The sequence below is a fragment of the Rhinatrema bivittatum genome, chromosome 1 (genome assembly GCF_901001135.1).
Source record: "Rhinatrema bivittatum chromosome 1, aRhiBiv1.1, whole genome shotgun sequence".
In the NCBI taxonomy this organism is placed as follows: Eukaryota; Metazoa; Chordata; class Amphibia; order Gymnophiona; family Rhinatrematidae; genus Rhinatrema; species Rhinatrema bivittatum.
The window spans coordinates 181,868,531-181,881,236 of NC_042615.1; the positions used below are offsets into that span (position 1 = coordinate 181,868,531).

A 12,706-nucleotide genomic window follows, 5' to 3' on the forward strand; every position below is an offset into this window, starting at 1 on the left:
TTTGGGGCCCCCCTGGTGCTTACTTTTTCAGAGCTGATAAAAACCGGAGCATTTCCAGCGCATGTTAACACTGCCCATATTACTCTTATCGCAAGTCCTGGGAAAGACTCTCTTTCTTTAACCTCATACCACCCCATTTCCTTACTTAATTTTGATCAGAAATTGTTGGCTAAGATCCTGGCAGATCGTTTGGCAGAGCTGTTGCCCTCCCTAGTCAGGTGGGGTTTGTTCGGAACCGTTATGCCCTGACTAACATTCGGAAGGTGCTGGCTGCTATGGCTAAGTGCCAACAAATGGAGACCCCCTATCTAGTGATCAATTTTGATGCGGTGAAGGTGTTTGATAGAGTGGAGTGGCAATACCTTTTTCACATTTTGCGGTCTATGTGGTTTGATTGCCTTTTTTATGATGCCATCCAATTGTTGTACCATGACCCAGCCACCCTTATTGTTGCTAATCGTTCCCAGTCCGAGATTTTTTCGGTATCATGGGATACATGACAGGGCTGCCCATTATCCCCTCTTATTCCTACTCAGCTTGAGCCCCTTCTCTAATCTATCCAGGCTGCTTGTGAGGTGGATCAAGTTGCAGATGGAGGTGTTCAACTGTGCGGCCTTCGCATATGACATATTGATATTTCTGACAGACCCCACCCTTTCTCTCCAACCCCTTTTGCACTTAATCTGGGCATTTGGGATTTTTTCAGGCCTATGCCTTAACACTGATAAGTCAGAATCCCTGGCCTTCCCTGAAGCCCTCCGGGAACATTGGGATGAGACATTTCCATTACAGTGGGCCGGAGCATCACTCAGATATCTGGGAATTCTCCTTCCACACTCTCCAGCTCACTTATATAGATTCAATATCCCGCCCCTGGTTCAATATTCGTAGAAGTTACGTAGTTGGTGGGTTCTACCGCTTTCCCTGGGAGGTAGGGGGAACTTGTTCAAGATGGTTCTCCTGCCTAAGTGGCTGTATGTCCTTCAAAATATGCCACTCCTTCTCAAACGTAAAGATCTTGTTAATTTGGACAAAGAGTTACACTCTTTTTTGTGGAGGGGAGGGAAACCCAGAATACCCTTAGCTGGGTTGCAGGAGAATTGGGGGGAGGGGGGCTGGGGGTTGCTGACTTGGGCATATACAATTTGGCATGTAATCTGCACATTGTTAGAGAATGGCTCCTGGGACAGTCCTTCTACGTCAATGTGTCAGCTGAAAAGGCCCTGGTAGCCCCTTTGGATCTGAAATATGTGCTGCAGGTTTCTTCAGATAAACTTCTAACCTTTCTAATCCAATCCGAAGGGATAGTGCCTCTCCGGAAAACCTGGCTTGCGGTAACTAAATTGTTAACGATTCCACAGTTATGTTATTTCTTGCCTATTCAGGGAAACTTGGATTTCTGCCCAGGCTCTCAAACAGTAGGTTTTCGCCACTGGGGGTCTAAAGGTATCTCTCAGTTGGGTCATTTGCTAACCAAAGAGGGGCAGCTGCTGTCATTTTCAGATTTGAGGGACTTGTATAATTTGCTTAGGGACCAGGTATTTTCCTACCTCCAGATCCAACACTATATTAAGTCCCTGTCGTCAGAGTCCTTGAGCCCCACAGTCTTTCAATCCCTGGCTGCTTTATTTTTGTTTGATAAATCGCAGCTTCCTTCCCTTTCCATATATTATAAAAGCCTAAAAAAATGTGGGCGGACGGATACGTATTCAATCCTTGTAGATCAATGTAATGGGGATGGAGTGTTTGTTCTTACTATTTCTATCCTTCAGGCATGTTTCAAACGAGTGTCCCAACTATCCTCTGGCATGTACTATAGGGAAATGCAGTACACATTTCTGTGGCCCATAAAGCATGCCGCTCCCAAATTTCTCCCTCTGCAATATGTGAAAAGTGTCAGAAGGCAACAGGTACTTTATCTCACTTTTTTTTGGGCCTGCCCCCCCCCCCCGTACAATGTCTTTGGGGTTGTATTGCCAGTTAAATCATGAATCTGCTAGGGGTTTCCCTCCCCATATTTCCTTTACTTTTCCTCTTTGGGTGTTTTCCTCCTTTACAGGTTAGAGGTGTTGGGCCTCGTTTGTTTAAACAGAAAGCATACTACAATTTCCGAGATATTTTCTTGTGCTACTCCTGAGTTTTGTTCCTTCCAGTTTCATATCATAACTTCTTATGATAAGTCACTGCTCCTTGTGACATTGGGCAAGTCACTTAACCCTCCATTGCCTCAGACACAAATTTAGGGGGTGATTTATCAAGCCGCATTAGGCATTTACCATGCAGTGAACAGCTGTAAGCACCTTGCAGGAATATGTATTATTTTACCTCTAATAATGCAAGTATGGTAATCAGTTGCTTTGCATGCAAATGCATATAAGGCAGCTCATTACTAGGCAATTTCATATAAATAACGAGGATTGACTACAAAAATTGAAAGCCGCATTATTTTAATGAAAATTAGCTACAACTTAGGAACATTCTGGGCATTTGAGTGTCCTTTAGTCACGTGTGTGGTTTTAAGAAAAGGCTGGGGCTGTGGGGCAGCGTCCATCCTGCCGTCATTAACATGGTGGCGGGTAGGCATTCTGTTCCCTAGCTCAATCCTTGGGGGGGGACGACACTGAGCAGCGTGAGTGGCGATGCGTTATTTAATTTTAAATTTTGATATGGGAGCCCTGATTGGTCCTGCCGTGTCTGTGGGGCTCAGTGGAAGTCGGTAGAGGAGGGATTTTTCCCTCCAGGATTGAGGAGCCGTTTTTGCTTACCTCAGACCCTCGGTGGCAGCAGTGGTGTCAGCCTGGGTTTTTTCTTTCCCTCTGAGCATTATTTTTCTTGGGCTCGTCTGTCGGGGGTGTTTCTTGTTGGTTAGCTGTGGGCTGATGGAACGATGGGGAGATCGCATCACAATGGAGCTGCGAAGTTAGCCGGCTAGGGCCTTAGCCAATTATCATGGACTTGTGTAAGAGGCACCGATGTCCAGCAGTAGTTGCGGTGCCCTTGGGGGGAAAAATGACTTGAGCACATGGCTCTGTCGGGAATTAGTCACATCGACCTGGAAGGATTTTGCCTTTTTGATTAATTTTATGCCGGGCACTTGTTTTGGGTGGTCGGATATAAGGTTCATGTGGAAGTTTAGGGATCAGCCTATTTGGAAGTGCGGGATTAAGAAAGTCGATAAGCAAGTGGGGTCGTGGTTAGAGGGGCAAAGTGGGCTTTCGTATTGAGCACGATTGGGGGATGCATGTGTGGGTTTTTATAGTTCAGCCGGCATTCATCTGTTGCATGTGGGTATTCAATACTGCAGCTTAGTAAACCTTGCAGTACTGTCCTCCTCCAGGGGAAAATACTACAGCTTAATAAAATGATCCTCTTAGTTTTTAAGCTTTCTGGGAACACGGAAATACCTACAGTACTTGAATGTAACTCGCCTTGAGCTACCAATAAAAAGGCATAAGAACTAAACCAAAATAAATAAAATTATCTTGAATGTACTGTCCATCAAGAAATATTTGGTTCTTATGAATTAGTTTTACCTTTGAGGTTTTTAAACATCCCTCTCTTCTCTCCTCCAGGGTATGATCTCGTTCTTAAGTGTCACCTTTCTGGTGCAGACCAGATCCTTTGGATACCCTATCTCTGGCCTGCCCCTACTCTGTCTATATCTTTCTGGTGATATAACCTACAAAGCTGAACATAATGCTATAGCTGAAGTCTCACCAGTGATTTGTACAGAGGGGATGTGATTGGGTGGAACTTGTGAGGGTACTAACCTGCAATATTTTTCACCTCCTTTTTTATATACCAGGCATTCCTCTCCTTCTGCACCTCCAGCTCTCCAATTTAACTTATCTCCCTTTTTGGCAACTTTGAGTTCACCCATATCATTCTTTTATTTGTTGGTTTTCAGTATTTCACCACTCATCATATACTGCTCCCCTCCAAACTGAGATGGAGGAAGATTGCCCATTCCTTCTTCAGAAGCATGCATTAAGTCAGCTAGAGGGCTTAAATCCACACATTGGCTTGCATATTGCAGGAGAGATTACAAAGGGGAAAAGGAGAAGAAATGGTATTATTGATTTTATTGCTATCTAATGATAGTAAGTGGATAAACGGAAACACAGGAAGTTACCTAATAACTAAAACTTGAAAAGGCTGCACATGGTCTGGAAATACTTAAAAACCATACCTGAACAATTAGTTTGGTTAAGGGATTTGTGATGACTTTCAATAGGTCAGGGGTATCTTTGCCACCGTGGATGTTAAATGTTTTAATTATAGCATCTGTGAGGTAGAAGAGATAACCAGTAGCTGCCTCAATGGGCAAAAGTATCACCACTGAGATCCAGTTAAAGAAATCATGGACTGTGGCTCCAGAAAAAGCCCTGCAAAACAGAGGGTGATATCTTCAATGGCAGGCAAATACCATCTTCCCCTCATAGTAGCTCACCATAGCCATCTTTATACACATTAAAATTATTTCACTATAGTTACTGTTACTGACATCTACATTAGGCCAGATAAACATTTTGTGCCAATGGAAAAAATACTAAGTACAGTTGGTATAAAATTATTTATTGGTTCATTAATCTATAATAATGTAATCAGTGAATCAGAAGGTTGCCATATTTGTACTGTTATTTGAGAAAGTGAGGAATCGAAATAAATTAAGAAGAGAAGGAACATTCTTGATTGGACTTTGAATATATTTTTAAAAGAAATATATAGCAGAGTATATATATAGAGAGAGAGAGAGAGAGCAGAAAGAAATCAACACTGGCACTCTCGAAATTACAGGGTTCAACAGCTTGTGCAATGTTTATATAAGAAATCAATAAAATAATTGTTTTACAAGAAAATTTTTTTTTTTTAGAAATATTATGTTTTTGATCCAGAATTATATATTTTTGTATTTTATATATATATATATATATATTCCACTAGCAACATCTACCACTTAATGACTAAATTTTGTTACTGAGACCTTAAAAGTTTGACTGTCTGTCTTGCAGTAAGATGTCATACCTGTGTAGCTACAGTACTTAATCAACCAAAAAAGAGACAGGAGATTACAAAATTATATAGAAAGGGCACTAAATTGAAAAATGTGGAATTTTTCTTATGATCATAAAAGTATCAGTAAGCCAGATGGGGTGAGGAAGGAAATCTCCACCACCCAGTTTAATCTATCATCCACCTTCTTCCAACAAATGACTTCATAGCCATATAAAAAATAAGAATAAAATAAGAATAATATCACTATAGTATATAAATCAACTGTCTAGAATTAAACATCAGCCAATCAGGCCATTCAGTTCTAACATTTTATTTTCTGATGGAGGTTAAAACTAAAACTGGTATCAACAGTACCTTCTAAACACATTCCGATCTATAGATTGCATCAGGGCTACAATTGTGTTGGTGACCGAGGTTCCAATATTTGCCCCCATTATAATGGGAATAGCGGTTCTGACAGTCAACACTGTAAACGGGAAGAAGAAAGAAGATAAGAACATAGAATCAGAAAACTGAGGAGTCATGAAATGCGAATACATATACATAGTACATAATAATAATCATTGCCATCAGACAAATAGATTCTAAGCAGATGCTGAGAACACTTGTACTTACTGACATATTTCTGATTCATAATGGTCCTGCTCCATACAGCTTTATTTTCTGTTAGGAATCCAAGCTCAGTTCTGGTTTCAGTGTTAAGCTAATTCTGACAAATCCTTCAGATTTCTGCCAGAATTTTATATTTAATCCAGTTTCACTGTCAATGAGACAGAGACCTTACTCAGCAATGATATATATTGAATGGGAGGACTCGCCTTTTCACTAAGTCTTCCAATCCTCAATAGTGGAAAGATTGATCTCATTTTTTAACTTATAACTACAATTTACTTTTCCCTATACATAATTCTATCTCCAAATTAAAAGAACATTTCCTAGCATGTAGCAGATGGACTCAAAACAAGTGGGTATAGTGTGCTCGTGATAGCAGTTGGAGACGGATCTGACGTCAGCATGGGTACATATACCCCCACAGGAAGTGCAGCAATTCAGTAATTTCCGTCTCCAAAGCAGTTCGGAGCTACCTCACGCTCGCTGAGCGTGTTTCCAAATTCTACTCGACTAAATTCTTAGAAGAAACCTACCTGAAGACGAGCCCCACACTCCTGCGGTGATACCACTCGGTCCCTCCCCCAGCTGAGTTTCCCGAGGTGATTTCCGTGGTCCCTCGGAGGTAAGTGCCTCGGTCCAGTGGCCGAATCGCAGCAGGGACTTAGCCCCCGAGTGAGAAGGGCTCGGGCGCGGCTTGGCCCCCGAGCGAGAAGGGCTCGGGCGTGGCCTAGAGGCAGCCTCGGTCCCGGCATGGACGGCCCCCGAGCGGATGAGTTCGGGTGCGGCCCAGAGGCAGTGGGTGCACTTCCTCGAGCGCGGCGGTGAAGGTACTCACCCTCTCCCCCCGCAGCCTGAGACCGCCCGGGTCGCAACCGGGAAGCGCCGAAGACAAGGTAAGGCGTACATCTTTTCTTGTTGTCTCCGAGGAAGTGAGGATTCGCAGAGCCGCCACAGAGGTTGCCATTTTCCTGCCTGGTTCGTTAGCGCGCATTAGGCGCACGTTGTTAGTTAGGCGCAAGCTGTTAGGCGCACATTGTTAGGCGCACGCTGTTAGGCGCACATTGTTCAGCGCACATTGTTGGGCGCATATTGTTGGGCGCATATTGTTAAGCGCACATTGTTGGGCGCATATTGTTGGGCGCATATTGTTAAGTGCATATTGTTAAGCACACATTGTTAAGCGCACATTGTTAGGCGCGCTTTGTCAGGCGCACATTGTTAGGCGCACGTAGTTCAGTGCACAACTGTTTAAGCGCCCGCTGATAAGCGTCCGTTCTTAGGCGCACATGGAGCGTAAGAGAGCCCATGCGTTGGCGGAGCCGGCACCTCCAGCATCGGGCGTAAGCCTCTGCTCGGCATGCAACCTCACAGCCACTCAGGGCGAGGAAGCAGACTCCCTATGTGCCCAATGTGAAGAGGCCCTGGGAGTTCCAGGCCAGGACCGGTTGCAGACCAGCATACTTGCCAGTTCCTCAGGGAACACCCCGGACCTAGCAGGCAGCGGTGAGCAGCCGGGGAACCCGAGAGACCTGGTACCCCTCAGACCAGATCCTGCTTCGCTCTCATGGGTGGAATTATTCAAGGGGATTCATGCCTTTGTCACAATGCAGGCTGCTCTCCGAGCGGGTCCATACGTACCAGATGACCCGGCCCCAGGGCCCTCAAGGCCTAGACAAGGCCACTCGCCACCCGGAACCCCACTTATGGGGATTTAGATTACCCTGAGGAAGACGACGAGTCCCCCGAGGAGGGAGAACTTCCCTCGGGGATTGAACCATATCGGACCATGAGGCGCTTCTTTCTGAAAGGGGATGTCCCGGGCCTGATCTCTCAATGCCTGTCGGAGCTGGCTATCCCGGGCCATGATGCCCCAGGGGAACCTAGAATGAACCCCCTGTTAGAGGGCCTGCGCCAAACGTCTCACCATTTTCCCCTCCTACAAGCAGCTCAGCAGCTCATCGATCTGGAATGGAATACGCCGGAGGCCTCATTCAAAGGGGGTCGGGCCTTGGCTGGCATGTACCCCTTAGACCCGGCAACCAAGGAGAAGCTGGCGTGCCCCCAGGTAGACGCCATAGTTAGCGCAATTGTGAAGCGCACCACCATTCCGGTGGAGGGGGTGACGGCCCTCAGGGATACACATGACCGGCCCATGGACACCATTCTGAAACAAGCCTTTGAGGTGGCAGCCATGTCCCTACGAATTGTGACCTGCTGCACCGTGGTGACACGTTCCTGTTTATCACAGGCTAGGAACAACACCCCGGGAGAAGAAATGGAATCAGCTCTTTCGTTCCTCACTGATGCAGCCTCCGATTTAGTCGTACGGCAGCCAAGGGAGTGACATCCTCAGTGGCAGCCAGGAGACAGCTCTGGCTACGTAATTGGTCGGCTGACTCCTCCTCCAAGTCACGCCTCACGAGAATGCCCTTTGATGGATCCCTCCTGTTCGGCAGTGACCTTGAGAAACTGGCCAATAAGTGGGGCGCCTCCACATTACCCCGTCTACCAGAAGACCGGTCAAGGAGGAACCAGCGCCCCTTTCCCAGCCCATCCAGAGGTAGAACCTCTCAGCGCTTCAACCCTTACAGAACTCGCTACCAAGCACCTTGATCGCAGGCCAGGAACCAGTCCTTTCGGGCTAAGCACAACAAGAGGGGAACCGGCTCGGGTTCAGGTCCCGGCCGTACCCCACAATGACAATCAGCCGACCCATCTGGGGGTCGTGGCCATAGGGGGCAGGCTATCCCTCTTCTACCGCAGGTGGGTCGAGATTACCTTGGATCAGTGGGTCCTCGCCATCATCCGAGAGGGGTATTACCTGGATTTTCTTTGGCTTCCACCGGACAGGTTTGTGGAATCTCCTTGTTCGCCCCTCAAGAGGATGGCCCTAGAAGTTACTTTGCGGCGGCTCCTGTCCCTAAAGGCCATAATACCAGTACCTGCAAGGGAGATGAATTCTGGGCATTATTCCATTTATTTCATTGTGCCCAAGAAGGAGGGCCCTTTCCGGCCCGTCCTGGACCTCAAGTCAGTCAACCGATACCTACGGGTCCCCAGCTTTCGCATGGAAACTCTGCGGTCTGTCAAAAATTCAGTACAGCCAGGGGAGTTTCTCACATCCCTAGATCTGTCGGAAGCCTACCTGCATATCCCAATCCATCGGGACCATCAGCGCTATTTACGCTTCAAGGTCCTGGTCCAACACTTACAGTTCTGAGCCTTACCCTTCGGGTTAGTCACAGCGTCGCGGACCTTTACCAAGGTCATAATAGTAGTGGCAGCGTCCCTCAGGAAGGAGGGAATCCTCGTCCATCCCTACCTGGACGATTGGCTGATCTGGGCGAAGTCACCAGAGGAGAGCCGCCAGGCAACCAACAGAGTTATAGCTCATCTGGAAAGCCTAGGATGGGTTGCAAACTTGAACAAGAGTTCCCTACAGCCTTCTCAGTCGCTGGAATACCTAGGAGTCCGATTCGACACCCAGGAAGACAAGGTCAGCCTGACCTCCAAGAGAAGATCAAAACTCCGGAATCGTCTGCAAGCCCTGCTGAGCGCCACCCAGCCCACAGCTTGGGATTACTTACAGGTCCTCGGCCTTATGGCATCCACTCTGGAGGTGATACCATGGGCACGGGCTCATATGAGACCATTACAACGCGCCCTCCTATCTCGATGGAGCCCACAATCACAGAACTACACCATACACCTACCTCTACCAGCCAGAGTACGGAATCAGATACGGTGGTGGTTGCAGCCCGGCCACATGAGCCGGGGGTCAAGAATGTCCTCCCCAACCTGGACCCTGCTCACTACAGATGCCAGCCTGAACAGATGGGGAGCACATTGTGAAGAACTCACTGCCCAAGGGCGGTGAAACAGAGAAGAGTTGGGGTGGAACATCAACCGACTAGAGGCATGAGCAGTCAGGCTAGCGTGCCTGCGATTTGCCCACAGACTTCGCAACAGAGCAGTCAGAGTGATGTCAGACAACGCCACCATGGTGGCATACATCAACCGACAGGGCGGAACCAGAAGCCAACAGGTATCCCTAGAAATAGCCCCCCTGATGACTTGGGCGGAAGCGAATCTCCAAGACATCTCCGCCGTCCACATCGCCAGGAAGGACAACACCACGGCAGACTTCCTCAGCAGAGAAAGCCTAAATCCAGGGGAATGGCAGCTGTCGCCCACAGCTTTCCAGATGATTGTGGATTGGTGGGGGACGCCGGGCATGGACCTACTAGCGGACAGGTCCAACGCTCAAGTACCCAGATATTTCAGCCGCAGGCGGGATCCTCTATCTCAGGGGATCGATGCCCTGGTACAGCCATGGCCTCGGGGGATCCTGCTATATGCCTTTCCTCTGTGCCCCCTGCTGGGCGCCATTATACACAAGATTCAGCGACACAGAGGCCTAGTTCTTCTAGTGGCACCGGACTGGCCAAGAAGACCCTGGTACGCAGACATGAGAAGACTACTGGCAGGGAATCCACTTCCCCTGCCTCCACACAGAGACCTGCTGCGGCAAGGTCCCATCTTCCACAAGGATCCAGCTCAATTCTCTCTTATGGTCTGGCCCTTGAGAGGGCTAGACTGAAGAAAAGAGGATACTCGGGGCCGGTAATAGATACACTCCTCCGAGCACGCAAGTTCTCCACATCACTAACATATATAAGGATCTGGAGAGTATTTGAAGCCTGGGGCGAAACTCACGGCACCAATCCACATGCCGCTAAGATCCCTATCATTTTGGATTTCCTGCAAGATGGACTTCAGAAGGGTCTGTCTCTCAGTTCCATCAAAGTTCAAGTGGCAGCGCTATCCTGCTACGGTCCCCGGAGTGACGGTAACAGCATCGCCACACACCCAGACGTTTCATGTTTCCTGAAAGGAGTCAAACACATTCGCCCGCCACTGAAGTGGCCGGTGCCCCTGTGGAACCTCAACCTACTGTTGGAATTTCTAGCGGGATCCGCCTTCAGACCCCTTCGAGGCCTGTCTCTCCGTTTCTTGACCTTGAAGATGGTGTTCTTGCTGGCTGTATGTTCAGCACGCCGCATCTCAGAGCTACAAGCACTGTCCTGCCGGGATCCGTTCCTCAGAATCACTCCAGAGGCTATCCATCTTTGCACGGTTTCTTCCTTATTACCCAAAGTAGTCTCACAATTTCACCTCAACCAAACCATATCCTTGCCAACCACGGAAGGTTTGACGAAGTCAGAAGAAGGTTGAATACTGCGTCATCTCGACATCGGCAGAATGCTGGCCAGATACTTGGAAATGTCAGAAGCAGTACGAAAGACGGACCATCTGTTCGTCCTTCACAGCGGGAAGAAGCAAGGAGAAGCGGCCTCCCGGCCAACCATCGCCCGCTGGATCAAAGAAGTTATCAAGGCGGCCTACGTAGAGGCGGGAAAACCACCAACTCTACAGGTCAAGGCTCATTCTACCAGAACGCAAGCAGCCTCTTGGACAGAAACTAGGATGCTGTCGCCTGCAGAGATATGTAAAGCAGTGACCTGGTCCTCCCTCCATACCTTCTCCAGATTCTACCGTCTGGACGTTCAGGCCAGGGAGGACACAGCATTTGTGAGGGCAATCCTAAACGGACCTCGGGCAGCCTCCCGCCCAGTCCGGGAGTAGCTTTTGTACATCCCACTTGTTTTGAGTCCATCTGCTACACGCTAGGAAATGTTGAGATTACTTACCTGATAATCTCCTTTTCCTTAGTGTATGCAGATGGACTCAGCATCCCACCTGGCTGCCGGTATACATGGGGATTCGCCGACTCACGGTAAGCCATGTTTTTCTTATATAGGGCGTCCACCCTACCCGGTGTCGACGCCTTCCGGTTGAGAACACTGGCGGTCTCCAGCTACTATCAATTGGTATGGGTAATCCTGTTCATTTAATCGATCAGTCAGTCACACATATATCCATAAAGCTTTGCAAGGAAGATTACTGAATTGCTGCACTTCCTGTGGGGGTATATGTACCCGTGCTGACGTCAGATCCGTCTCCAACTGCTAGCACGAGCACACTATACCCACTTGTTTTGAGTCCATCTGCATACACTAAGGAAAAGGAGATTATCAGGTAAGTAATCTCAACATTGGAAGTGAATGAATGGAAAATTGAGGACCTTACATTTTAAATTTGAATCATTTTCCTCTATCATAAATTTATCTCAACATCAGCCCTCCCTAAGTCCTGCTACATCTCTCTTTCAATGCCCTGCAGTCATCTACCCTTCTCTCAGTGGCGTAACAAAGACAGTGGGCCAAGGACCCCGGGCACCAGGCTGTGAGGTGTGCCAGCCACTCAACAAGTGCCAGAGGATAAGGAGTTCTGCCAGGTGCCCCTCTCCTTCCCACCAACACCTTCATCCAGGCACTGCCCTTGATTGGCTGCAATCAGCAGCAAAAGACTTTCACGTACACTACTTCTGTGGCTTCTGCAGTATGTCAAGGCAATCTTTCCACTTCTGGTGATGAGGATGCCCTTTTAAGGGAGGCATTCTCTAATCTTCACAAACTCTACCAACTCCTCAGTGATCAAACAATAATCTGTTCCTACTGTTGTCTCCCCTCACTTACTGTATTTTCATAACTTGCCTTCTTTGTACCTATTGATATACCTATGTTTACCTTGTTTAACTCTGTAAACATTCAGCATTATATAAAAATAAAATGGTTTCTTACATCTAGAAGATACCATACTGACAACAATGGATGTTGACGTGCTGGAGCTTTGCACCAAGACTGTCACCAGTATTCCAATCACCAAACCGGCCACAGGGTTAGACAACACAGCATTGTGTTTGAAAATCTCACCCGCCACTTTACCTAAGGAAACACATTGATTCGGTTAAAGTAGCAGATATTCAATTACAGTGTAGCATTTTTGCATTTAAAGGCTCATTCAGAAGATAATCAGAAGCTATACATGTGTAAGTTTGAGTCTGAACTTTACTGAGAATAAGATATCTACTTAGTGGCCAAATCATTTTCCTTTATTATTGTTCAATGTTTGCAGAATCAACTGTTTTCACATGCATTATTGACCACTCCATTCA

At 47.4% G+C, this 12,706-nt stretch overlaps 1 protein-coding gene across 1 annotated transcript in view; it reads right to left on the reverse strand.

Annotated features, from left to right (window-relative positions):
- Nucleotides 1–12,706, reverse strand: part of LOC115084673 (sodium-dependent phosphate transport protein 2B-like) — a 92,917-nt gene that overhangs the window by 58,036 nt on the left and 22,175 nt on the right. The window contains 3 exon segments of the mRNA XM_029589856.1: nt 4,190–4,385; nt 5,371–5,482; nt 12,333–12,476. Coding sequence (XP_029445716.1) covers nt 4,190–4,385; nt 5,371–5,482; nt 12,333–12,476 — 452 coding nt within the window.